At 40.9% G+C, this 27097-nt stretch overlaps 2 protein-coding genes across 5 annotated transcripts in view; one reads left to right on the forward strand and one right to left on the reverse strand.

The window, feature by feature from the left end:
- The window catches only part of LOC139764400 (dehydrogenase/reductase SDR family member 4-like), a 78785-nt gene extending 69228 nt beyond the window's left edge, over positions 1-9557 (reverse strand). Inside the window, 2 exon segments of the mRNA XM_071690963.1 lie at positions 9056-9289; positions 9534-9557. Coding sequence (XP_071547064.1) covers positions 9056-9216 — 161 coding nt within the window. The 5' untranslated portion in view covers positions 9217-9289; positions 9534-9557.
- Positions 9558-9993: 436 nt separating this feature from the next.
- Mys45A (SDA1 domain containing protein Mys45A) overlaps positions 9994-27097 on the forward strand; it is a 91625-nt gene continuing 74521 nt past the window's right edge. For 2 of the 4 annotated variants that reach the window (XM_071690953.1, XM_071690956.1), the window contains exons 1-2: positions 10305-10415; positions 21741-21971. In XM_071690953.1, coding sequence (XP_071547054.1) covers positions 21771-21971 — 201 coding nt within the window. In that variant the 5' untranslated portion in view covers positions 10305-10415; positions 21741-21770. Of the gene's footprint in view, positions 10196-10304; positions 10515-21740; positions 21972-27097 lie in introns of those variants that run through there. The other 2 variants (XM_071690954.1, XM_071690955.1) reach the window with 2 other exon arrangements.

A 27097-nucleotide genomic window follows, 5' to 3' on the forward strand; every position in this document is an offset into this window, starting at 1 on the left:
AAGGGGTGGCGACAGGAATGAATAAAAGCAGCAAGTATGAATCATGTACATGTGCATATATGTATATGTCTGTGTATGTATATATAAGTTGAAATATAAAGGTATGTATATGTGCGTGTGTGGATGTGTATGTATATACATGTGTATGTGGGTGGGTTGGGCCATTCTTTTGTCTGTTTCCTTGCACTACCTCGCTAACATGGGAGACAGCAACAAAGTATAATAAATAAAATAAATATCCTCCAAGATAACCTCTTCTTCCATCCCAAGGTTCAACTATTCCTGTTCTGAGGCCATTAAGCTGGAGCAAGTGATCATGCATATCGTGCTTGGTAAAACTTCCCTTCCTCTGACTCCCATTCAGCATCTCTCACTTCCCTTATTCATTGTAACATTGATGAGGCAAAGTGTTATTTCATTCAAAGGAAGTGCACTGACCTCTCTTTATCATCCACCGATGGGTCTTTCAGGTCTCTAGCTAAGGGTATCGCTAGCAACTTTTGTTGCTCTACCTTTTCTTCACTTTTCTGTCCTGACGGTACTATAGCTGTGTCCCCCATAGACAAAGCAACTCTCTTTGATTCCCATTTTTCCTCTAACTCCACTTTGGGTGATTCTCACATTCCTTGCTTGTCTCTGGAGACAAGCAAGACTTATGGTCCTGATGGCATCCATCCCCATGTATTGAAAGAGTGTTCTTCCTAATTTGCACCTGTGCTGTGCTTGCTTGTCTGTCCAATTTCTGTTAAGAAGGGTGACTGTTTCAAACCATCAAACTATCATCCCACTGCTTTCACATCTACCATTTCAAAAGTCTTTGAATCCCTACTCAACTCCCATTTTCTTAAACATCTCAAATCCCAAGGCCTTCCCTCTCATCACCAGTATGGCTTCTGTAAGGTGAGATCTACTGGTGAGATCCTACCTTACTAATGTCTCGTCATCATCCGTAAAAGATTTTGGGGAATCCTATGTAGTTGCCCTTGACATATGCAAAACTCTTAAAAGTGTTTGGCATCGGGGTCTTATGTCTAACCTCCATTCTTTTGGCTACACTCCCTTGCTTTGCTCCATCATCTCTAGCTTCCTCTCTGGGTGATTTATCTCTATGGTTGTTGATGGATTAGCCTACCCTCATTTCTCTATCAACAGTGGTGTCCATCAAGGTTCTGTTGACCCACTACACTTTTCTCTTTTTTATCAATGATAGCCTCTCCTTCACAAATGACCAAATGCACTCATATGCTGACGACTCAACACAAGTCCTCCACATCCTTCAATTCTACTCCTTCTCTCATATGAGCTGCATCTCATCTTGGCATTACTTCCTCAATAAACTCAGATTTGGACAAATTATCACAATTGGGTAGAAGATATCTGGTTAAGCTTAATGCCTCTAAGACCCAGTTTCTATCCATCTCTCTATTGAAAAACTTCACAACTTTCCTCTCTCCTTTGATGGTTCTGTAATTCCACCTCCTGACTCAATCAACATACTTGGTATTACTGTAACATCCACTCTTCCTTGTAAATCCCACACTATAACAATAGCTTAGTCTGCCTCCAAGAAACTGGAAGTCTTGTTCAGATGTCAAAATTTCATTTCTTCAACAGTTACTCAGTTTACACAATGAATTGATCTGTCCTCATATGGAGCACTGCTCTCATATCTGGGGTGATTCTAGCTTTGCATCTTTACTTGAAAAAGTTGAGTCAAGAGCGATCCAACTTCTAAACTCTCCTAGGCTAACTTCTAAACCTGACCCACTTACCCTATGCTGCTGCAATGTTGGTTCACTTTCCCTCCTCTATAGGTATTCTGGTTTTTTGCTCCTAAGAGTTGGCTGCTTGTGTGCCCCACCATTACATGGACCACACAATAATAAGTAAGCTGCTGCATCATGTGATTACTGCATAGCTGTTGGCAAATGGTGGGATGTTTTGATATCTGTTTCTTTCCCTACACCTCAAAGCTTTGGAACTATCTACCTTCTCATGTCTTTTCCAATGACTATGTACTGGCACATTTTAAAAGACAGATTTTTCAATTCCTCCAAAATTTGTAGGGACTAGCACTGATATGGACTTTTCTCCATGAATGGAGAATCCAACATGAAAAAAGAAAATAATAATATCAATAATAATAATATTCTGTGGGTGCTGGAAACCAACTCCTTCCTGTATTTCAGTTCCTTCCAATTTACATTTAACATAATTTCTTATTCTGCTCTAAAAATCACTAAGGGACAACCCTAGTATAAAGATCACCAGATATAACTACTTTATCCTACGCATCTGCTTTTTCATTACTGCAGATACCAACAGGTGTAAGACACCAACAAATTTCTACACTCTTATGCTTTGAGTGAATTCTTACAATCCAATCTTGAACTTTGAACCAAAGGATGCAGTGAAGCATACTATAGAGTGATACAGCTTAGAGTACACTCTGGGAAATGGAGCAGAGTGCAAATTTCTTTTTAGGAGACTGTTCAGTTTATGTAAGTGCATTCTAAACACTACACAGTTCTTCAGTAAATACAAAAAATTCTCTTGGTAGATTTGCTATACAAAATTCTTTTTCAATTCCTATGGCAAACCTTACATCATCACATCTTGAGCCAGAGAAGGATTTCTATGTGGCATTTATGGATCTTGAGAAAGCATATGACAAGGCAGATAGGGATGCTTTTAAAGGGCATTTCATGTCTATGGTGTGAGAGGAAAGCTACTAGAAGCAGTAAGGAGTATTTAAGGAGAGTAAGGCATGCATATATGCATGTAGGAGAGCAGGGTTGATGGTTCCATGTAAACAAGCAAAGGTGAATGATGTTACCATGGTTGTTTAATGTTTATGGATGGGATGATGGGGGAGGTAAATGAGAGCATCTTGGAAGGAGGCATGAGTCTACATCATTTAGGCGTGTGTGTGTGTGTGTGTGTGTGTGTGTGTGTGTGTGTGTGTGTGTGTGTGTGTGTGGTGGGTGGGTGGGGGGGGTCAAATGCTGTCTGCAAATGACATGACTCTGATAAGACTCTACTGAGAATGTCTAAGTCTGGGAGAGTGTTTAAAAAGGGAAAGTTAAGAGTTAATGTTAATAAAACTAAGGTTATAAAGTTTAATGGGAAAAAGACATTGGCTGGAGTGTGAGTATGAATGAAAGAACTCTGAGGAAGTGAAGTCTTTTTGATACTTTAGAGTGGATGTGGCAGCAAATAGGACCTAAAGTCAGCTATAGGGTGGGTGAAGGACCTAAGGTCTTCGGTGCAATGAAGAGTTTGTTATTCTGTGAGGGCAGATTACAGTACATTTGATTGTACAGTAGTCCCAATAGTGTTTATGTTTGTGAAGTGTGGGCTCTACAAAAAAGAATGGAAAAGGGTGGATGTACGTAACTACTTATACATTATAGGAAGTGACCTTTACACTTGTGGGGCCCCCATCTCTAGTACTTTTCAAACCATCAAGACAAATCTTTGTAAGCTTCAAGCACCCACTGTTTTCTTGCTGAGACTATTCCAACCATCAACTAAACCTTACAATAAATCAGTATTTCTTAACAACCTTCCTAACAAACCTCAATTAGCTTCTGATCATGGCCACTGGTAACTCTGGTACAACATTTAATGAAAAACTCTTTACTATCAATGTCATCCAGTCAATTTAGGTACTTAAATGGTGTTCTCAGGTCACCCCTCCTTCTTCTCTCCTCCAAAGTGGACAGCTCTGAAGCCCTCAACTTTCAATGTAGCTTTACTCTCTTAATTTAGGTGCCATCTTGGTTGATCTTCTGTGAACTCTGTCAATAGTATCTTTGTACTTCTTTAGGTGCTGTATTATGAAATACTAGAAGGCAATACACGGTGGGAGGAAGGTTGATCAATCAAAAAATAACAAGTTTGGGAAAGGTGTGGTAGTAAGAAGAGTATGGCTGAAAGCTGAACAGGGTGTGCTGAAATGCTCTGACACATGGAAAGGATGTGTGAAGAGGTTCTGTCCTGTCACCTACTCTCTTCTGTCTGTTAATGATCTCTTTTCTACTTCTAACCCTATTCACTCTTATGCTGACGGACATCAACTCACTTTTCCTCCCCTCCTTTCTTCAATACTCATTCTCTTGCTCATACTGATCATATTTTCTCTCTCATTTCTGACTTTTGGAGCATTTCAGATTGGGGAAGTAGTAAGCTTATAAAATTTAATAGTGTTAAAATGCAGTTTCTCCCTGTATCTCTTTCTAAGAATCATTTGTTTCCCTCTGTTCAATTTCAAAACATCACAATTCAACCTTGTATCAATATAAACATCTGCTCCACTCTCTCCTGGAAACCCCACATAATCAACATCACAAAGTCTGCTTCCTAAAAGATGGGAGTGTTATTTTCAGGTGTTGTAATTACCCTTCTTCAGAGTAGCTGTTTCACATTCACAGGGGTTATATTCTCCCTGGGGATGGGGAGAAAGAATACTTCCCGCGAATTCCTCATGTGTCGTAGAAGGTGACAGGAGCAGGGGGCTAGAAACCCTCCCCTCCCTGTATTCTAACTTTCTAAAAGGGGAAACAAAAGAAGGACTCACGCGGGGAGTGCTCATCCTCCTCGAAGGCTCAGATTGGGGTGTCTAAATGTGTATGGATGTAACCAAGATGAGAAAGAAGGAGAGATAGGTAGTATGTTTGAGGAAAGGAACCTGGATGTTTTGGCTCTGAGTGAAACGAAGCTCAAGGGTAAAGGGGAAGAGTGGTTTGGAAATGTCTTGGGAGTAAAGTCAGGGGTTAGTGAGAGGACAAGAGCAAGGGAAGGAGTAGCACTGCTCCTGAAACAGGAGTGGTGGGAGTATGTGATAGAGTGTACGAAAGTAAACTCTAGATTGATATGGGTAAACCTGAAAGTGGCTGGAGAGAGATGGGTGATTATTGGTGCATATGCACCTGGGTATGAGAAGAAAGATCATGAGAGGCAAGTGTTTTGGGAGCAGCTGAATGAGTGTGTTGGTAGTTTTGATGGACGAGACCGGGTTATAGTGATGGGTGATTTGAATGCAAAGGTGAGTAATGTGGCAGTTGAGGGAATAATTGGTATACATGGGGTGTTCAGTGTTGTAAATGGAAATTGTGAAGAGCTTGCAGATTTATGTGCTGAAAAAGGACTGGTGATTGGAAATACCTGGTTTAAAAAGAGAGATATACAAAAATATATGTATGTAAGTGGGAGAGATGGCCAGAGAGCGTTATTGGATTACGTGTTAATTGATAGGCGAGCGAAAAAGAGACTTTTGGATGTTAATGTGCTGAGAGGTGCAACTGGAGGGATGTCTGATCATTATCTTGTGGAGGTAAAGGTGAAGATTTGTAGAGGTTTTCAGAAAAGAAGAGAGAATGTTGGGGTAAAAAGAGTGGTGAGAGTAAGTGAGCTTGGGAAGGAGACTTGTGTGAGAAAGTACCAGGAGAGACTGAGTACAGAATGGAAAAAGGTGAGAACAATGAAAGCAAGGGGAGTGGGGGAGGAATGGGATGTATTTAGGGAAGCAGTGATGGCTTGCACAAAAGATGCTTGTGGCATGAGAAGAGTGGGAGGTGGGCAGATTAGAAAGGGTAGTGAGTGGTGGGATGAAGAAATAAGATTATTAGTGAAAGAGAAGAGAGAGGCATTTGGACGATTTTTGCAGGGAAATAATCAAATGAGTGGGAGATGTATAAAAGAAAGAGGCAGGAGGTCAAGAGAAAGGTGCAAGAGGTGAAAAAGAGGGCAAATGAGAGTTGGGGTGAGAGTGTATCATTATATTTTATGGAGAATAAAAAGATGTTTTGGAAAGAGGTAAATAAAGTGCGTAAGACGAGGGAACAAATGGGAACTTCAGTGAAGGGGGCTGATGGGAGGTGATAACAAGTAGGGGTGACGTGAGGAGATGGAGTGAGTATTTTGAAGGTTTGTTGAATGTGTTTGATGATAGAGTAGCAGATATACGGTGTTTTGGTCGAGGTGGTGTGCAAAGTGAGAGGGTTAGGGAAAATGATTTGGTAAACAGAGAAGAGGTGGTAAAAGCTTTGCGGAAGATGAAAGCCGGCAAGGCAGCGGGTTTGCATGGTATTACAGTGGAATTTATTAAAAAAGGGGGTGACTATATTGTTGACTGATTGGTAAGGTTATTTAATATATGTATGATTCAGGGTGAGTTGCCTGAGGATTAGCGGAATGCTTGCATAGTGCCATTGTACAAAGGCAAAGGGGATAAAGGTGAGTGCTCAAATTACAGAGGTATAAGTTTGTTGAGTATTCCTGGGAAATTATATGGGAGGGTATTGATTGAGAGGGTGAAGGCATGTACAGAACATCAGATTGGGAAAGAGCAGTGTGGTTTCAGAAGTGGTAGAGGATGTGTGGATCAGGTGTTTTCTTTGAAGAATGTATGTGAGAAATACTTAGCACAGCAAATGGATTTGTATGTAGCATTTATGGATCTGGAGAAGGCATATGATGGAGTTGATAGAGATACTCTGTGGAAGGTATTAAGAATATATGGTGTGGGAGTCAAGTTGTTAGAAGCAGTGAAAAGTTTTTATCGAGGATGTAAGGCATGTGTACGTGTAGGAAGAGAGGAAAGTGATTGGTTCTCAGTGAATGTAGGATTGTGGCAGGGGTGTGTGATGTCTCCATGGCTGTTTAATTTGTTTATGGAAGGGGTTGTTAGGGAGGTGAATGCAAGAGTTTTGGAAAGAGGGGCAAGTATGCAGTCTGTTGTGGATGAGAGAGCTTGGGAAGTGAGTCAGTTGTTGTTCGCTGATGATACAGCTCTGGTGGCTGATTCATGTGAGAAACTGCAGAAGCTGGTGACTGAGTTTGGTAAAGTGTGTGAAAGAAGAAAGTTGAGAGTAAATGTGAATAAGAGCAAGGTTATTAGGTATAGTAGGGTTGAGGGTCATCAATTGGGAGGTAAGTTTGAATGGAGAAAAACTGGAGGAAGTGAAGTGTTTTAGATATCTGGGGGTGGATTTGGCAGCGGATGGAACCATGGAAGTGGAAGTGAATCATAGGGTGGGGGAGGGGGTTCTGGGAGTGTTGAAGAATGTGTGGAAGTCGAAAGTATTATCTCGAAAAGCAAAAATGGGTATGTTATATGATTGCGAGGCATGGGCTATAGATAGAGTTGTGCGCAAGAGGGTGGATGTGCTGGAAATGAGATGTATGAGGACAATATGTGGTGTGAGGTGGTTTGTTCGAGTAAGTAATAATAGGGTAAGAGAGATGTGTGGTAATAAAAAGAGTGTGGTTGAGAGAGCAGAAGAGGGTGTTTTGAAATGGTTTGGTCACATGGAGAGAATGAGTGAGGAAAGATTGACAAAGAGGATATATGTGTCAGAGGTGGAGGGAATGAGGAGAAGTGGGAGACCAAATTGGAGGTGGAAAGATGGAGTGAAAAAGATTCTGAGTGATCGGAGCCTGAACATGCAGGAGGGTGAAAGGCTTGCCAGGAATAGAGTGAATTGGAACGATGTGGTATACCAGGGTCGACGTGCTGTCAATGGATTGAACCAGGGCATGTGAAGCATCTGGGGTAAACCATGGAAAGTTCTGTGGGGCCTGGATGTGGAAAGGGAGCTGTGGTTTCGGTGCATTATTACATGACAGCTAGAGACTAAGTGTGAACCAATGTGGCCTTTGTTGTCTTTTCCAAGCGCTACTTTGTACGCATGAGGGGGGAGGGGGTTGTTATTTCATGTGTGGCGGGGTGGTGATGGGAATGAATAAAGGCAGACAATATGAATTATGCACATGTGTATATATGTATATGTCTGTGTGTGTATATATATGTGTACGTTGAGATGTATAGGTATGTATACTTGCGTGTGTGGATGTGTATGTATATATATGTGTATGTGGGTGGGTTGGGCCATTCTTTCGTCTGTTTCCTTGCACTACCTTGCTGACGCGGGAGACAGCGACAAAGCAAAATAATAATAATAATAATAATATTCTCCCGAGTATCAAATACCACTCACATCTTCCACCTTCCTATTAATGAGAGTAAAATCGAAAGCCTTCCATCTCATCAATTCTCATGGCATCACCTCTCTTCAACCTTCCCTTCTAAATGCTGCAACGTCCCTGCTCTATCTCTCCTCTAAAGGTATCACTTTTGCCACTGTTCTCAAGAACTGCCTGAATGTGTCCCCACCCCTAGGCTTAGACCTGTGATGTGTTTGGCTGCTGCTTCCCACAACTTGTGTGTGTGAAGATTAGCCACTCAAGAACTGAGTGTTATACCTATTTCTTTCCTTGAACTCCTAAGCTGTGGAATTTTCTTCCTTGTATTGTCTTTTCCTCTTTGTATAACCTTTTTTCCTTAAAGAGTCAAGTCTACAGTCACCTACAAAGCCTTGGTTAATTTCTTTCTTTCTCACCAATTTTTTCATTCATCTGAGATGACCCTGACTCTCAGCACATTAACATCCAAAAGTCTCTCTTTAGCGCCCCCATCAATCAAAACGTAATCCAATGACGCTCTCTGGCCATTTCTCCTACTTACATACGTAAACTGGGAGACGTTATTTGCCCATGCCATGTTGGTCATTTGAAAATAAAAATGTGTGTTAGAAGTGGAGAGAATGAGGAGGAAGGGGTGACTGGGGACAAGGTGGAAGGACTGAGTGAAAGATGCTATGAGTTATCAGGGCCTTAACATGTAGGAAGATGTTAAGCTTATGTGAGATAAGAGCAAATGGGAGTTGAGTGATATTTAGAGGGCGATATGCTGTCAATGGGCTGAACCACGGCATACAATGCAGTCGGGAAATCACGGAGAGGTCTGTGGGGCTTAGCTGTGGATTGGAGGTTCTCGTTCGTGTATTGTACATAACAATTTGATAGTGGACATGAACAAATGTAACCGGTGAATAAAGGAAACAGAAATAATGTTCCACATCTAGCTCTATATTGGTTACTAAATATAACACCAAATATAACACGTTCATATGCATTTCTTTCAAATCCTTAAGCTATTTCTATGGTGCCCCTAAACTTGAAGTTTACTACAATTTTATATAAATTACATTACCCGTCTGTAGAAGCAGTGACAATGGCTACTTTGCCAGACAATCTATCCTGGGCCACAGTTCCTTGAATACCGCTTGTGCTCTTCATCCTTAACCTTCCACCAGCTAAAAATCGAGCTCGACCAGTGAGACTAGAGCCAAACTTTAGGTAAGTTTCCATCATCCTTAATGTGCGTCAGTAATTTTAGTCTTTATCACAATGATAAGCTCAACAACCAATGTCAAGCAAAATTCGCCTGTAAAGAGAGGGAGATCATATATAAATATTTGTTTGAAAATTGATAGACTTTGTACAAATTTCTGAGTTAAAGATCAACTCTACTCTCAACTAAATATGTAATGTATAGAATTGTATGATGTAACATTCACAGATATTAAAAATTTTAATTAGCTTTGATTTTATAATCACTATTCCTGACAAAACAGGATTACGATACACTAATTTTTTTTTCCTTATATAATGTCATATGATAGACCTACATTCAATATAAGTGTTGGACAAACACTTTGGCATTCCAAAAATATAAAAGACGGAGAAACAAGACGTGGTGAAAGAGGGGCTGAAGAAGATTAGATAATTGATTACCGTGGTGCTCACGATAAGAAGAGCGGGTGACTGGAAATAGATTGGAACAATCTTTATTAAAGAAAACTCATAGGGAGTTTGACAAAGAAATTGCATAGAGCATATAGGAACTACTAAATGCAGTTTGGTTGAAAATGAAAAAGTTTATGAGAATGATATTCTTATCAAATGCTGATAGTATACATTATATATTTCATAGGCTAAAACAGATCAAGCCATAGGAATACAAGTATTATGAATACGCCGTTGTAATACTAAATCCTTCGACCAACAACTGAAGTGAATCACATATGTCCTAATTCTAATTTCTTAATACAGAATGAGAGAGAGCCTTAGATGACGTTAATTCAAACAAATAGATCGAACTTTGAAGTCTTTCGAAAAGCACTTAGATAAGTAATGGCATGAACAGGTTATCTTTTTTTACCATAAAGCTAATATCGTGACCTAATGCCATAGGTGAACAACACTTATTACTAGAATTCGACCAGGTAACTACGTGTGGCCGTCACTGTATCAAGTCTTTGATCAAAGTCAATCACAGTGCGATCTGAAGGTAATTATTTAGTAGATTTATATCCATGATATTCCTATTTGACAATAATTCAACTATCATTGGTACATAAAGAAAGACAAAATTTGTTTATTGATTTCACGATTACCATGAAATGTCGCATACTTGATAAGCCACATGTTTACAGCGGTTACTTTAGTATCAATAGCCATACTCAACCGCTTCCCTAATATATAGTTTCTTCCACAAGATTTACATATAGGTATTTACAAATCATTGTTACGGTAGTTTGCAATTGGAATGTAATTTACAAGGAAGAGTGTATCTTGCAATCTTAAACACATACGCACATTAGTTGTTGGTAAGAGTGTGGGGAGTTTTCTTTAAATGTCGAAATACATAAGGATTGTATTAGGGTTGATGAAATACATCTGCTGTACCCAAAAAGCCAGCAGATTAATGAATTTCTTTTTATTGCCAGTTTGATACTTTTCTTTATATGTATGTAGTATTACATATCGCTGTCTTTGTAGTCTTGAACTCCGAGACGGAAATCCAAGAGATTCATTAGTTGACTGGGGCTTTTAAAGTATGACAGGTGTTTATCATGGATCATAGATTATAGTGCATCCGTCTTGGATTTCATGCTCTAGGAACGCCTGACTTCTGCTGCAATCCTTTTGGGTTTCTTTAGATCCTTAATCATAAAAATCCACAGTTAAGAATTAAAGTGTTAACATACATTTTATTAGCAGACTGTGTTTTCTGCTGGTTTACATATTGTATAAGATAAAAGTCTAGAATAGATAGGGGATGGGGAGAAAGAATACTTCCCACGCATTCCTTACGTGTCGTAGAAGGCGACTAAAGGGGACGGGAGCGGGGGGCTAAAAACCCTCCCCTCCTTGTATTTTAACTTTCTAGAAGGGGAAACAGAGGGAGTCTCGCAGGGAGTGCTCATCCTCCTCGAAGGCTCAGATTGGGGTGTCTAAATGTGTGTGGATGTAACCAAGATGAGAAAGAAGGAGAGATAGGTAGTATGTTTGAGGAAAGGAACCTGAATGTTTTGGCTCCGAGTGAAACGAAGCTCAAGGGTAAAGGGGAAGAGTGGTTTGGGAATGTCTTGGGAGTAAAGTCAGGGTTTAGTGAGAGGAGAAGAGCAAGGGAAGGAGTAGCACTACTCCTGAAACAGGAGTGGTGGGAGTATATGATAGAGTGTAAGAAAGTAAACTCTAGATTGATATGGGTAAAAGTGAAAGTTGATGGAGAGAGATGGTTGATTATTGGTGCATATGCACCTGGGCATGAGAAGAAAATCATGAGAGGCAAGTGTTTTGGGAGCAGCTGAATGAGTGTGTTAGTAGTTTTGGTACACGAGACCGGGTTATAGTGATGGGTGATTTGAATGCAAAGGAGAGTAATGTGGCAGTTGAGGGAATAATTGGTGTACATGGGGTGTTCAGTGTTGTAAATGCAAATGGTGAAGAGCTTGTAGATTTATGTGCTGAAAAAGGACTGGTGATTGGGAATACCTGGTTTAAAAAGAGAGATATACATAAGTATACGTATGTAAGTGGGAGAGATGGCCAGAGAACGTTATTGGATTACGTGTTAATTGATATGTGCGCGAAAGAGAAACTTTTGGATGTTAATGTGCTGAGAGGTGCAACTGGAGGGATGTCTGATCATTATCTTGTGGAGGCAAAGGTGAAGATTTGTAGAGGTTTTCAGAAAAGAAGAGAGAATTTTGGGGTGAAAAGAATGGTGAGAGTAAGTGAGCTTGGGAGGGAGACTTGTGTGAGAAAGTACCAGGAGAGACTGAGTACAGAATGGAAAAAGGTGAGGACAGAGGACGCAAGGGGAGTGGGGGAGGAATGGAATGTATTTAGGGGAGCAGTGATGGTTTGCGCAAAAGATGCTTGTGGCATCAGAAGTGTGGGAGGTGGGCAGATTAGAAAGGGTAGTGAGTGGTGGGATGAAGAAGTAAGAGTATTAGTGAAAGAGAAGAGAGAGGCATTTGGACGATTTTTGCAGGGAAATAATGCAAATGGCTGGGAGATGTATAAAAGAAAGAGGCAGGAGGTCAAGAGAAAGGTGTAAGAGGTGAAAAAGAGGGCAAATGAGAGTTGGGGTGAGAGAGTATCATTAAATTTTTGGGAGAATGAAAAGATGTTTTGGAAGGAGGTAAATAAAGTGTTTAAGACGAGTGAACAAATGGGAACTTCAGTGAAGGGGGCTAATGGGGAGGTGATAACAAGTAGTGGTGATGTGAGAAGGAGATGGAGTGTGTATTTTGAAGGTTGGTTGAATGTGTTTGATGATAGAGTGGCAGATATAGGGTGTTTTGGTCGAGGTGGTGTGCAAAGTGAGAGGGTTAGGTAAAATGATTTGGTAAACAGAGAAGAGGTAGTAAAAGCTTTGCGGAAGATGAAAGCCGGCAAGGCAGCAGGTTTGGATGGTATTGCAGTGGAATTTATTAAAAAAGTGGGTGACTGTATTGTTGACTGGTTGGTAAGGGTATTTAATGTATGTATGACTCATGGTGAGGTGCCTGAGGATTGGCGGAATGCTTGCATAGTGCCATTGTACAAAGGCAAAGGGGATAAAAGAGAGTGCTCAAATTACAGAGGTATAAGTTTGTTGAGTATTCCTGGTAAATTATATGGGAGGGTATTGATTGAGAGGGTGAAGGCTTGTACAGAGCATCAGATTGGGGAAGAGCAGTGTGGTTTCTGAAGTGGTAGAGGATGTGTGGATCAGTTGTTTGCTTTGAAGAAAGTATGTGAGAAATACTTAGAAAAGCAAATGGATTTGTATGTAGCATTTATGGATCTGGAGAAGGCATGTGATAGAGTTGATAGAGATGCTCTGTGGAAGGTATTAAGAATATATGGTGTGGGAGGCAAGTTATTAGAAGCAGTGAAAAGTTTTTATTGAGGATGTAAGGCATGTGTACGTGTAGGAAGAGAGGAAAGTGTTTGGTTCTCAGTGAATGTAGGTTTGCGGCAGGGGTGTGTGATGTCTCTATGGTTGTTTGATTTGTTTATGGATGGGGTTGTTAGGGAGGTAAATGCAAGAGTTTTGGAAAGAGGGGCAAGTATGCAGTCTGTTGTGGATGAGAGAGCTTGGGAAGTGAGTCAGTTGTTGTTCGCTGATGATACAGTGCTGGTAGCTGATTCATGTGAGAAACTGCAGAAGCTGGTGACTGAGTTTGGTAAAGTGTGTGAAAGAAGAAAGCTGAGAGTAAGTGTGAATAAGAGCAAGGTTATTAGGTACAGTAGGTTTGAGGGTCAAGTCAATTGGGAGGTAAGTTTGAATGGAGAAAAACTGGAGGAAGTGAAGTGTTTTAGATATCTGGGAGTGGATTTGGCAGTGGATGGAACCATGGAAGCGGAAGTGAATCATAGGGTGGGGGAGGGGGCAAAAATTCTTGGAGCATTGAAGAATGTGTGGAAGTCGAGAACATTATCTTTGAAAGCAAAAATGGGTATGTTTGAAGGAATAGATGTTCCAACAATGTTATATGGTTGTGAGGCGTGGGCTATGGATAGAGATGTGCGGAGGAGGGTGGATGTGCTGGAAATGAGATGTATGAGGACAATATGTGGTGTGAGGTGGTTTGATCGACTAAGTAATAATAGGGTCAGAGAGATGTGTGGTAATAAAAAGAATGTGGTTGAGAGAGCAGAAGAGGGTGTTTTTAAATGGTTTGGGCACATGGAGAGAATGAGTGAGGAAAGATTGACAAAGAGGATATATGTGTCAGAGGTGTAGGGAACGAGGAGAAGTGGGAGACCAAGTTAGAGGTGGAAAGATGGGGTGAAAAAAGATTTTGAGTGATCGGGGCCTAAACATGCAGGAGGGTGAAAGGTGTGCAAAGAATAGACTGAATTGGAACGATGTGGTATACTGGGGTCGACGTGCTGTTAGTGGATTGAACCAGGGCATGTGAAGCGTCTGGGATAAACCATGGAAAGTTCTGTGGGGCCTGGATGTGGAAAGGGAGCTGTGGTTTCGGTGCATTATTACATAACAGCTAGAGACGGAGTGTGAACGAATGTGGCCTTTGTTGACATTTCCTAGCGCTACCTCGCACTCATGAAGGGGGAGGGGGTTGTTATTTCATGTGTGGCAAGGTGGCGATGGGAATGTATAAAGGCAGACTATGAATTATGTTTTTTTTTCATACTATTCACCATTTCCCGCATTAGCAAGGTAGCGTTAAGAACAGAGGACTGGGCCTTAGAGGGAATATCCTCACCTGGCCCCCTTCTCTGTTCCTTCTTTTGGAAAATTGAAAAAAAAAAAAAAATGAGAGGGGAGGATTTCCAGCCCCCCGCTCCCTTCCCTTTTAGTCGCCTTCTACGACACGCAGGGAATACGTGGGAAGTATTCTTTCTCCCCTATCCCCAGGGATAGGTATGAATTATGTACATGTGTATATATGTATTTGTGTGTGTGTGTATATATATGTATACGTTGAGATGTATAGGCATGTATATTTGCGTGTGTGGACGTGTATGTATATACATGTGTATGTGGGTGGGTTGGGCCATTCTTTCGTCTGTTTCCTTGTGCTACCTCGCTGACGCAGGAGACAGCGGCAAAGCATAATGAATAGATAATAAATATAGAGATTCCTCGTCAAATTGTTTGATATTTTGGTATTACTATCCATTAGAACTGTCTTTTGATATTAATTAACTCACTGATGATAGGGTACATATTGTGATTCATCTCAGAATTATCTTTTACACCTGAAGGAGGTGTTAAAAAGATTGTTTGTGGCGGATGTAATTGTACATGGATAATAACAACCACATTGACACTGGTAATTGAAAGATATAAAGCCCAAGTAATGCACTTGATCATGAAATCATAAGACACAAGTGTTTTGGGAGCAGCTGAGTGTGTTACCAGTTTTGATGCACGAGACCAGGTATTAGTGATGGGTAATTTGAATGCGAAGGTGAGTAATGTGGCAGTTGAGGGTATAATTGGTGTGCATGGAGTATTCAGTGTTGTGAAAGGAAATGGTGAAGAGCTTGTGGATTTTTGTGTTGAAAAAAAGACTGGTGATTGGGAATACCTAGTTTTAAAAGAGAGATATACACAAATATACATACCTAAGTAGGAGAAATGGCCAATGGGCACCATTAGATTACATATTGATTAATAGGAGTGTAAAAGGGAGACTCTTGGATGTTAATGTACTGAGAGGGGCAGTTGGAGGGATGTCTGACCACTATCTTTTGGAAGCAAAGGTGAAGATTTGTAGATGTTTTCAAAACAGAGAGAATGTTGGGAGAAGTGAGTGGTGAGAGTAAGTGAGCTTTGAAAGGAGACGTGTGAAGAAATAACAGGAGAGATTGAGTGTAGAATGGTAAAATGTGAGAGCAAGTGAGGTGAGGGGAGTGGGTGAGGAATAGGATTTATTTAGGGAAGCAGTGATAGTTTGTGCAAAAGATGCATGTGGTATGAGAAGGTAGGAGGTGGGCTGATTGGAAAGGGTAGTGAGTGGTGGGATGAAGAAGTAAAGATGATAGTGAAAGAGAAAAGAGAGGAGTTTGGATGATACTTGCAAGGGAGGAGTGAAAATGACTGGGAGATGTATAAAAGAAAGCGGCAGGAAGTCAAGAGGAAGGTGCAAGGATTGAAAAAGAGGGCAAATGAGAGTTGGGGTGAGAGAGTATCATTAAACTTTATGGGGAATGAAGAGATGATTTGGAAGGAGTTGAATAGAGTGCATAAGATGAGAAAAATGGAATATTGAAGGAGGAAGGGGGGAAAAGTGATAACATGTAGTGATGAAGTGAGGAGATGGAATGAGTATCTTGAAGGTTTGTTGAATGTTATATGATAGAGTGGCAGATATAGGGTGTTTTGGTCAGGGTGTTGTGTGAAGTGAGAGGGTCAGGGAGAATGTTTTGGTAAAGAGAGAAGAGGTGGTGAAAGCTTTGCAGAATAGGAAATCTGGCAAGGCGGCAGGTTTGGATGGTATTGCAGTTGAATTTATTAAGAAAGGGGGTGAATGTGTTGTTGATTGGTTGGTAAAGATATTCATTGTATGTATGGATCAGGGTGAATTGCCTGAGGATTTGCAGAATGCTTGCATAATGCCATTATACAAAGGCAAAGGGGATAAAAGTTAGTGTTCAAACTACAGTGGCATAAGTTTGTTCAGAATTCCTGGGAAATTGTATGAGAGGATATTCACAGAGGGTGAAGGCATGTATGAGCTTTAGACTTGGAAGAAGCAGTGTGGTTTCAGAAGTGGTAGAAGATGTGTGGATAAGGTGTTTGCTTTGAAGAATGTGTGCGAGGAATACTTAGAAAAACGGATTGATTTATATTTCGCATTTATGGATCTGGAGAAAGCATATGATAGGGTTGATAGAGATGCTTTGTGGAATGTCTTAAGAGTATATGGTAAGGGAGTTAAGCTGCTAAAAGTAGTGAAATTTTTTTATCAAGGATGTAAGGCATGTATACGAGTAGGAAGAGAGGAGAGTTAGTGTCTTCCAGTGAAGGTTGATCTGTGGCTATGGTGTGTGATGTCCATATGGTTGTTTAATTTGTTTATAGCCCATACCTCACCACCACATGATATCGTTGGAACTACTATTCCTTCAAAACATACCTATTTTTTCTCCCCAAGATAACGGTCTCTCTCTTTCCTCACATCCTTCATTGATCCCAAGATAACGTTCTATCTCTTACCTCCCATTCTTCATTGATCCCAGAACCTTTGCCCCCTCCCCCACCTTATGGCTTACTTCCACTTCCATGGTTCCATTCGCTGCTAAGTCCACTCTCAGGTATCTAAAACACCACTTCCTCCAATTTTTCTCCATTCAAACGTACATCCCACCTAACTTGTCCCTCAACCCTTTAAACCTAATTGCGTTGCTCTTATTAAGGTTTACTCTCAACTTTGTCCTTTTACACACTTTTCCAAACTCAGTCACCAAATTCTGCAGTTTCTCACTCGTATCAGTCACCAGTGCTGTGTCATCATTGAACAAAAACTGACTCACTTCCTAGGCCCTCTCATCCCAACTTATGGCATTACTCACTCCTCCCTCCAAAACTTGTGCATTTACCTCCCTAACCACCCCATCCATAAACAAATCAAACAACCTTGGTGACATCACACCCCTGCTGCAGACCAACCTTCACTGGGAACCAACCATATTCATTTCATTTGTTTGCAAATTTTGAGCCAGTTTATGTGTATATTGAAGATTAATATATATCATTGTTTCATCATCACTCAGCATTATTGTATGAATACGGGAGGGCCAAAATTAATGTTCTTATTTATGTATATTTCTGTTTATGTATTAGCCATTTAAGTTCAATAAATTTCATTGATTGTGCTATCAATCATTGTCTTATCATCATGCAGTGTTGCTTCATTGGTAATGATGAGCATAAGCTGAAGTTGACAGCGAGCGAGATAACTTATTAGGTGGTAGGGGAGAAAGAATACTTCCCACGCATTCCTCATGTGTCGTAGAAGGCGACTAAAGGGGATGGGAGCAGGGGGCTAGAAACGCGGGGAGTGTTCATCCTCCTCGAAGGCTCAGATTGGGGTGTCTAAATGTATGTGGATGTAACCAAGATGAGAAAAAAGGAGAGATAGGTAATATGTTTGAGGAAAAGAACCTGTATGTTTTGGCTCTGAGTGAAATGAAGCTCAAGGGTAAAGGGGAAGAGTGGTTTGGGAATGTCTTGGGAGTAAAGTCAGGGGTTAGTGAGAGGACAAGAGTAAGGGAAGGAGTAGCAGTACTCTTGAAACAGGAATGGTGGGAGTATGTGATAGAGTGTAAGGAAGTAAACTCTAGATTGATATGGGTAAAACCGAAAGTGGATGGAGAGAGATGGGTGATTATTGGTGCATATGCACCTGGGCATGAGAAGAAAGATCATGAGAGGCAAGTGTTTTGGAAGCAGCTGAGTGAGTGTGTTAGTAGTTTTGATGCATGGGACCGGGTTATAGTGATGGGTGATTTGAATAAAAAGATGAGTAATGTGGCAGTTGAGGGAATAATTGGTGTACATGGGGTGTTCAGTGTTGTAAATGGAAATGGTGAAGAGCTTGTAGATTTATGTGCTGAAAAGGACTAATGATTGGGAATATATACATAAGTATACATATGTAAGTAGGAGAGATGGCCAGAGGGCATTACTGGATTACATGTTAATTGATAGGCGCGCAAAAGAGAGACTTGTGGATGTTAATGTGCTGAGAGGTGCAACTGGAGGGATGTCTGATCATTATCTTGTGGAGGCGAAGGTGAAGATATGTAGAGGTTTTCAGAAAAGAAGAGAGAATGTTGGGGTGAAGAGAGTGGTGAGAGTAAGTGAGCTTGGGAAGGAGACTTGTGTGAGGAAGTACCAGGAGAGACTGAGTACAGAATGGAAAAAGATGAGAACAAAGGATGTAAGGGGAGTGGGGGAGGAATGGGGTGTATTTAGGGAAACAGTAATGGCTTGCACAAAAGATGCTTGTGGCATGAGAAGCGTGGAAGGTGGGCAGATTAGAAAGTGTAGTGAGTGGTGGGATGAAGAAATAAGATTATTAGTGAAAGAGAAGAGAGAGGCATTTGGAGGATTTTTGCAGGGAATTAGGCAAATGACTGGGAGATGTATAAAAGAAAGAGGCAGGAGGTCAAGAGAATGGTGCAAGAGGTGAAAAAGAGGGCAAATGAGAGTTGGGGTGAGAGAGCATCATTAAATTTTAGGGAGAATGAAAAGATGTTTTGGAAGGCGGTAAATAAAGTGCGTAAGACAAGGGAACTAATGGAAACATGGGTGAAGGGGGCTAATGGGGAGGTGATAACAAGTAGTGGTGATGTGAGAAAGAGATGAAGTGAGTATTTTGAAGGTTTGTTGAATGTGTTTGATGATAGAGTGGCAGATATAGGGTGTTTTGGTCGAGGTGGTGTTTAACATGAGAGGGTTAGGGAGAATGATTTGGTAAACAGAGAAGAGGTAGTAAAAGCTTTGCGGAAGATGAAAGCCGGCAAGGCAGCGGGTTTGGATGGTAGTGCAGTGGAATTTATTAAAAAAGGGGGTGACTGTATTGTTGACTGGTTGATTAGGTTATTTAATGTATGCATGACTCAAGGTGAGGTGCCTGAGGATTGGCGGAATGCTTGCATAGTGCCATTGTACAAAGGCAAAGGGGATAAGAGTGAGTTCTCAAATTACAGAGGTATAAGTTTGTTGAGTATTCCTGGTAAATTATATGGGAGAGTATTGATTGGGGGGTGAAGGCATGTACAGAGTATCAAATTGGGGAAGAGCAGTGTGGTTTCAGAAATGGTAGAGGATGTGTGGATCAGGTGTTTGCTTTGAGGAATGTATGTGAGAAAGACTTAGCAAAGCAAATGGATTTGTATTTAGCATTTATGGATCTGGAGAAGGCATATGATAGAGTTGATAGAGATGCTCTGTGGAAGGTATTAAGACTATATGGTGTGGGAGGCAAGTTGTTAGAAACGGTGAAAAGTTTTTATCGAGGATGTAAGGCACATGTACGAGTAGGAAGAGAGGAAAGTGATTGATTCTCAGTGAATGTTGGTTCGTTGCAGGGGTGCATGATGTGTCCATGGTTGTTTAATTTGTTTATGGATTGTGTTGTTAGGGAGGTGAATGCATGAGTTTTGGAAAGAGGGGCAAGTATGCAGTCTTTTGTGGATGAGAGAGCTTGGGAAGTGTCAGTTGTTGTTTGCTGATGATACAGTGCTGGTGGCTGATTCGGGTGAGAAACTGCAGAAGTTGGTGACTGAGTTTGGTAAAGTGTATGAAAGAAGAAAACTGAGGGTAGATGTGAATAAGAGCAAGATTATTAGGTATGGTAGGGTTGAGGGACAAGTCAATTTGGAGATAAGTTTGAATGGAGAAAAACTGGAGGAAGTGAATTTTTTAGATATCTAGGAGTGGATTTGGTAGTGGATGAAACCATGGAAGCAGAAGTGAATCATAGGGTGGGAGAGGGGGTAAAAGTTCCAGGAGCGTTGAAAAATGTGTGGAAGTTGAGAATGTTATCTTGGAAAGCAAAAATGGGTATGTTTGAAGGAATAGTGGTTCCAACAATGCTATATGTTTGCGAGGCGTTGCCTATAGACAGAGTTGTGCGGAGAAGGGTGGATTTGCTGGAAATGAGATGTTTGAGGACAATAAGTGGTGTGAGGTGATTTGATCGAGTAAATAATAAAAGGGTAAGAGAGATTTGTGGTGGTAAAAAGAGTGTGGTTGAGAGAGCAGAAGAGGGTGCTTTGAAATGGTTTGGTCACATGGAGAGAATGAGTGAGGAAAGATTGACCAAGAGGATATATGTGTCAGAGGTGGAGGGAACGAGAAGTGGGAGACCAAATTGGAGGTGGAAAGATGGAGTGCAAAAGATTTTGAGTGATCGGGGCCTAAACATGCAGGAGGGTGAAAGGCGTGCAAGGAATAGAGTGAATTAGAACAATGTGGTATACTGGGTTGACGTGCTGTCACTGGATTGAACCAGGGCATGTGAAGCATCTTGGGTAAACCATGGAAAGTTCTGTGGGGCCTGTATGTGGAAAGGGAGATGTGGTTTTGGTGCATTAAACATGACAGCTAGAGACAGAGTGTGAACGAATGTGGCCATTGTTGTCTTTTCCTAGCGCTACCTTGTGCACATGCAGGGCGAGGGGGTTGTCATTTCATGTGTGGCAGGGTGGCGACGGGAATGAATGAGGGCAGACAGTATGAATTATGTACATGTGTATATATGTATATGTCTGTGTGTGTATATATATGTATGCGTTGAGATGCATAGGTATGTATATGTGCGTGTGTGGACGTGTATGTATATACATGTGTATGTGGGTGGGTTGGGCCATTCTTTCATCTGTTTCCTTGCGCTGCCTCGCTAATGCAGGAGACAGTGACAAAGTATGATAAATAAATAAATATGTATTGTGTGTGTGTGTGTGTGAGTGGTTGGGCCATTCTTCGTCTGTTTCCTAGCCCTACCTCGCTGATGTTGGAAATGACAATTAAGTGTAATAAATAAATGTATGAAACATCTACCTGGAAATGCATGTGTAAAGTAAAATAGGCTACTAGATTTTGAAGCGAAGGGCTTATTTAGAAGATTAGTATTATACACCATTGCATCGCCAGATTTACCCTGAACAGATGGGCTTTTCTTTGGTTGCTCATTTTGATTTGTTAGGTGTTTGGAAGAATGATATGGATTGGATTAAATATGCTTACTCTGATGGTAGAAAAAGGATTCATTGCAACTGTTGTTACCTTTTTCAGTATCTTAACGGAGATAATAGATTGTGTTTCACATATATTATTAAGCACAAAAGCTATAATTTTATGTGCGCTTGTATGTTTGTGTATTACTAGAATATGTCGTGTCAATTCTTTTTAATTATCGACAAGATGCTTAAGCTGCTTGTTAGTAGAATTCTACTCAAGTGATTCTGTTGGTGTTATTCAGAGTGATGATTAACTCTGGCTTAATTTAACATCTTGTACACTGTATTTTTATCATAACAGACATACATGCAAATTTGTGCTTTTATCTCGACAGATCTGCAGGTGACCACAAAAACTTTTTACAATGGAGAAAATTCAAGCAAATAACAATAAATTACCTTCAAACTTGCCACAGCTGCAGAACCTTATAAAGCGTGATGCGGCTTCATATACTGAGGAATTTGAGAGGCAACATTCAGTTTATGCAGCAACTTGTGTGATCTTTGAACAAAACCCAACCATTTACAATGAGCAGCTTCATCAGATGGTTATGTTTTTGGCTCAGGTGAGATCTTTTATGTTTGTTTAATCTGTTTGTCTATTGGTGTGTCATTTTTGACATCCAGTGTGTCTGTTATCTCCATTCCCAGTACTCTGGGGCATATTATGTATTAAAGGACTCTGAAATCATTCATGCCCATGCTCAGTGTCTTAAAGTGAAACATGAGTTTCCTCACTTATAAAAGAACATCTTAATTTTTTACTTTACGCAATGTGTTATCAGATGAAATCATTGTCTACATTCACATAACCCCTGTACTCAAAGTGTTCTGCATATGATTACCAGTCATTCCTGTGGTACTTTCATCTGAAATAACCTTAGCCCTAATAATTTTTCTCATTCCAGTTATCATCTCTTCTCTAGTATACCTCTCTTCATTGTACATACTTTCAACTGGATTGTTGTGTATCTTCTTGACCAGCTTATTATGTCATACATTTTACTTGGCCATACCAGCCTACAAGACTTTCATCCGTGCTCCATTCTAATGGTTTCAAATTACCACATACCCTTCACACATCTTCCTTTTTTCCTCCATCTGTCCAGTTGCAGTTTTGCTGTGCATATTTCCAGTCACTGCTGATTTTATTTTAGTGCTGCAGAAGTGGACATATGTCAGGGGGATACTGATATGCACTATGACACAAATATCTTCATATATAGTTTTGAAGGGTGGAATGTCGAGTCAGAAACTGCATTATGACATTTTTGGAGTTGCATTTTTCTCTTTTTTTATGTTCAGTAAGATATTGTAAATGCTTTTTTCTCCTATAAATGTGAATCTGGGGAAGGTAACCAATCATATACTAATATGGTCTTGCAAGTAATGCAGGAAAATATATGTAAGGTCATTCCTTGTATTCTCCTATGTACTTTAGTACAACAGTAATGGACATTATTATTTTTGGAGACAGAATTACAGAATTTACTTTTATGAAATATGAAAATATGTACCTAGGACATTCACCTTATGGGCTTTCTTGTTTTAGTATTACATTCATAGTTGTGTCTTGAATCTGATTTTTAACATTATCTAAGTATAGATAATAGCTTGTTACTTAGAATTGATATTTTTTTTTATTATACTTTGTCGCTGTCTCCCGCGTTTGCGAGGTAGCGCAAGGAAACAGACGAAAGAAATGGGCCAACCCCCCCCATACACATGTATATACATACGTCCACACACGCAAATATACATACCTACACAGCCTTCCACGGTTTACCCCAGACGCTTCACATGCCCTGCTTCAATCCACTGACAGCACGTCAACCCCGGTATACCACATCGCTCCAACTCACTCTATTCCTTGCCCTCCTTTCACCCTCCTGCATGTTCAGGTCCCGATCACACAAAATCTTTTTCACTCCATCTTTCCACCTCCAATTTGGTCTCCCTCTTCTCCTTGTTCCCTCCACCTCCGACACATATATCCTCTTGGTCAATCTTTCCTCACTCATCCTCTCCATGTGCCCAAACCACTTCAAAACACCCTCTTCTGCTCTCTCAACCACGCTCTTTTTATTTCCACACATCTCTCTTACCCTTACGTTACTCACTCGATCAAACCACCTCACACCACACATTGTCCTCAAACATCTCATTTCCAGCACATCCATTCTCCTGCGCACAACTCTATCCATAGCCCACGCCTCGCAACCATACAACATTGTTGGAACCACTATTCCTTCAAACATACCCATTTTTGCTTTCTGAGATAATGTTCTCGACTTCCACACATTCTTCAAGGCCCCCCAGGATTTTCGCCCCCTCCCCCACCCTATGATCCACTTCCGCTTCCATGGTTCCATCCGCTGCCAGATCCACTCCCAGATATCTAAAACACTTCACTTCCTCCAGTTTTTCTCCATTCAAACTCACCTCCCAATTGACTTGACCCTCAACCCTACTGTACCTAATAACCTTGCTCTTATTCACATTTACTCTTAACTTTCTTATTCCACACACTTTTCCAAACTCAGTCACCAGCTTCTGCAGTTTCTCACATGAATCAGCCACCAGCGCTGTATCATCAGCGAACAACAACTGACTCACTTCCCAAGCTCTCTCATCCCCAACAGACTTCATACTTGCCCCTCTTTCCAAAACTCTTGCATTTACCTCCGTAACAACCCCATCCATAAACAAATTAAACAACCATGGAGACATCACACACCCCTGCCACAAACCTACATTCACTGAGAACCAATCACTTTCCTCTCTTCCTACACGTACACATGCCTTACATCCTCGATAAAAACTTTTCACTGCTTCTAACAACTTTCCTCCCACACCATATATTCTTAATACCTTCCACAGAGCATCTCTATCAACTCTATCATATGCCTTCTCCAGATCCATAAATGCTACATACAAATCCATTTGCTTTTCTAAGTATTTCTCACATACATTCTTCAAAGAAAACACCTGATCCACACATCCTCTACCACTTCTGAAACCACACTGCTCTTCCCCAATCTGATGCTCTGTACATGCCTTCACCCTCTCAATCAATACCCTCCCATATAATTTACCAGGAATACTCAACAAACTTATACCTCTGTAATTTGAGCACTCACTCTTATCCCCTTTTCCTTTGTACAATGGCACTATGCACGCATTCCGCCAATCCTCAGGCACCTCACCATGAGTCATACATACATTAAATAACCTTACCAACCAGTCAACAATACAGTCACCCCCTTTTTTAATAAATTCCACTGCAATACCATCCAAACCTGCTGCCTTGCCGGCTTTCATCTTCCGCAAAGCTTTCACTACCTCTTCTCTGTTTACCAAATCATTTTCCCTAACCCTCTCACTTTGCACACCACCTCGACCAAAACACCCTATATCTGCCACTCTATCATCAAACACATTCAACAAACCTTCAAAATACTCACTCCATCTCCTTCTCACATCACCACTACTTGTTATCACCTCCCCACTTGCGCCCTTCACCGAAGTTCCCATTTGCTCCCTTGTCTTACGCACTTTATTTACCTCCTTCCAGAACATCTTTTTATTCTCCCTAAAATTTAATGATACTCTCTCACTCCAACTCTCATTTGCCCTTTTTTTCACCTCTTGCACCTTTCTCTTGACCTCCTGTCTCTTTCTTTTATACAGCTCCCACTCAATTGCATTTTTTCCCTGCAAAAATCGTCCAAATGCCTCTCTCTTCTCTTTCACTAATACTCTTACTTCTTCATCCCACCACTCACTACCCTTTCTAATCAACCCACCTCCCACTCTTCATTGATGTCAGTATTAAATGCCAGATATCTAAAACACTTTACTTCCTCCAGTTTTTCTCCATTCAAACTTACCTCCCAATTGACCTGACACTCAACCCTACTGTACCTAATTACCTTGCTCTTATTCACATTTACTCTTAACTTTCTTCTTTCACACACTTTACCAAACTCAGTCACCAGCTTCTGCAGTTTCTCACATGAATCAGCCACCAGCGCTGTATCATCAGCGAACAACAACTGACTCTCTTCCCAAGCTCTCTCATCCCCAACAGACTTCATACTTGCCCCTCTTTCCAAAACTCTTGCATTCACCTCCCTAACAACCCCATCCATAAACAAATTAAACAACCTTGGAGACATCACACACCCCTGCCGCAAATCTACATTCACTGAGAACCAATCACTTTCCTCTCTTCCTACACGTACATATCTGGGAGTGGATCTGGCAGCGGATGGAACCATGGAAGCGGAAGTGGATCATAGGGTGGGGGAGGGGGCGAAAATCCTGGGAGCCTTGAAGAATGTGTGGGAGTCGAGAACATTATCTCGGAAAGCAAAAATGGGTATGTTTGAAGGAATAGTGGTTCCAACAATGTTGTATGGTTGCGAGGCGTGGGCTATGGATAGAGTTGTCTGCAGGAGGATGGATGTGCTGGAAATTAGTTGTTTGAGGACAATGTGTAGTGTGAGGTGGTTTGATCGAGTAAGTAACATAAGGGTAAGAGAGATGTGTGGAAATAAAAAGAGCGTGGTTGAGAGAGCAGAAGAGGGTGTTTTGAAATGGTTTGGGCACATGGAGAGAATGAGTGAGGAAAGATTGACCAAGAGGATATATGTGTCGGAGGTGGAGGGAATGAGGAGAAGTGGGAGACCAAATAGGAGGTGGAAAGATGGAGTGAAAAAGATTTTGTGTGATCGGGGCCTGAACATGCAGGAGGGTGAAAGGAGGGCAAGGAACAGAGTGAATTGGATCGATGTGGTATACAGGGGTTGACGTGCTGTCAGTGGATTGAATCAGGGCATGTGAAGCGTCTGGGGTAAACCATGGAAAGCTGTGTAGGTATGTATATTTGCGTGTGTGGATGTATGTATATACATGTGTATGGGGGTGGGTTGGGCCATTTCTTTCGTCTGTTTCCTTGCGCTACCTCGCAAACGTGGGAGACAGCGACAAAGCAAAAAAAAAAAAAAAATTAAATGCCATCAGTGGTTTACATTTAGAACAGTTTCTGAACTTGCACATGATTTAAGATGAAATAATAAATAGTAGCATATATAGATAAGAAAAAGTGTTAAGAAATATATAGAGAAGCTGAATTATTTGTGTGTGGCATTTATGGATCTTGAGAAAACATATAAGGCTGAGAGCGATGCTTTGTGGAAGGTCTTAAAGATCTATACTGTGGGAGGAAAGCTGCTTGAAGCAGTGATTTTTTATCAAGGGTCTAAGGCATGTGTATGAGTAAGAATGAAGAAAGTGTATGATGTCACCATGGATGTTTCATTTGTTTATGATTGATGGATTGCTGAGGGAGGCAAATGCAAGTCCTGGAGAGAGAGGCAAGTATAGAGTCTGTAAGCAATGAAGGAACCTGGGAGATGAGTCAGTTATATGCAGATAATGCAGCACTGGTGGCAGACTTGAGTGACAAGCAGAGAAGTTAGAAAAGTCTGGTAGAGTGTTTGAAAGGAGGAAGTTGAGAGTATAATATGAATGAAAGCAAGACTATTAGGTTTAGCAGGGTTAAAGGACAGGGTGTGAGCTTGAATGGAGAAGAATTGAAGTAAGAGTTTTAGATATATGGAAGTGGACATGGCGGTGAATGGAATGATGAGAGTGGAAGGGATTCATAGGTTGGGTGAGAAAGCGAAGG

Source organism: Panulirus ornatus, chromosome 49 (genome assembly GCF_036320965.1).
Source record: "Panulirus ornatus isolate Po-2019 chromosome 49, ASM3632096v1, whole genome shotgun sequence".
Taxonomy (NCBI): Eukaryota; Metazoa; Arthropoda; class Malacostraca; order Decapoda; family Palinuridae; genus Panulirus; species Panulirus ornatus.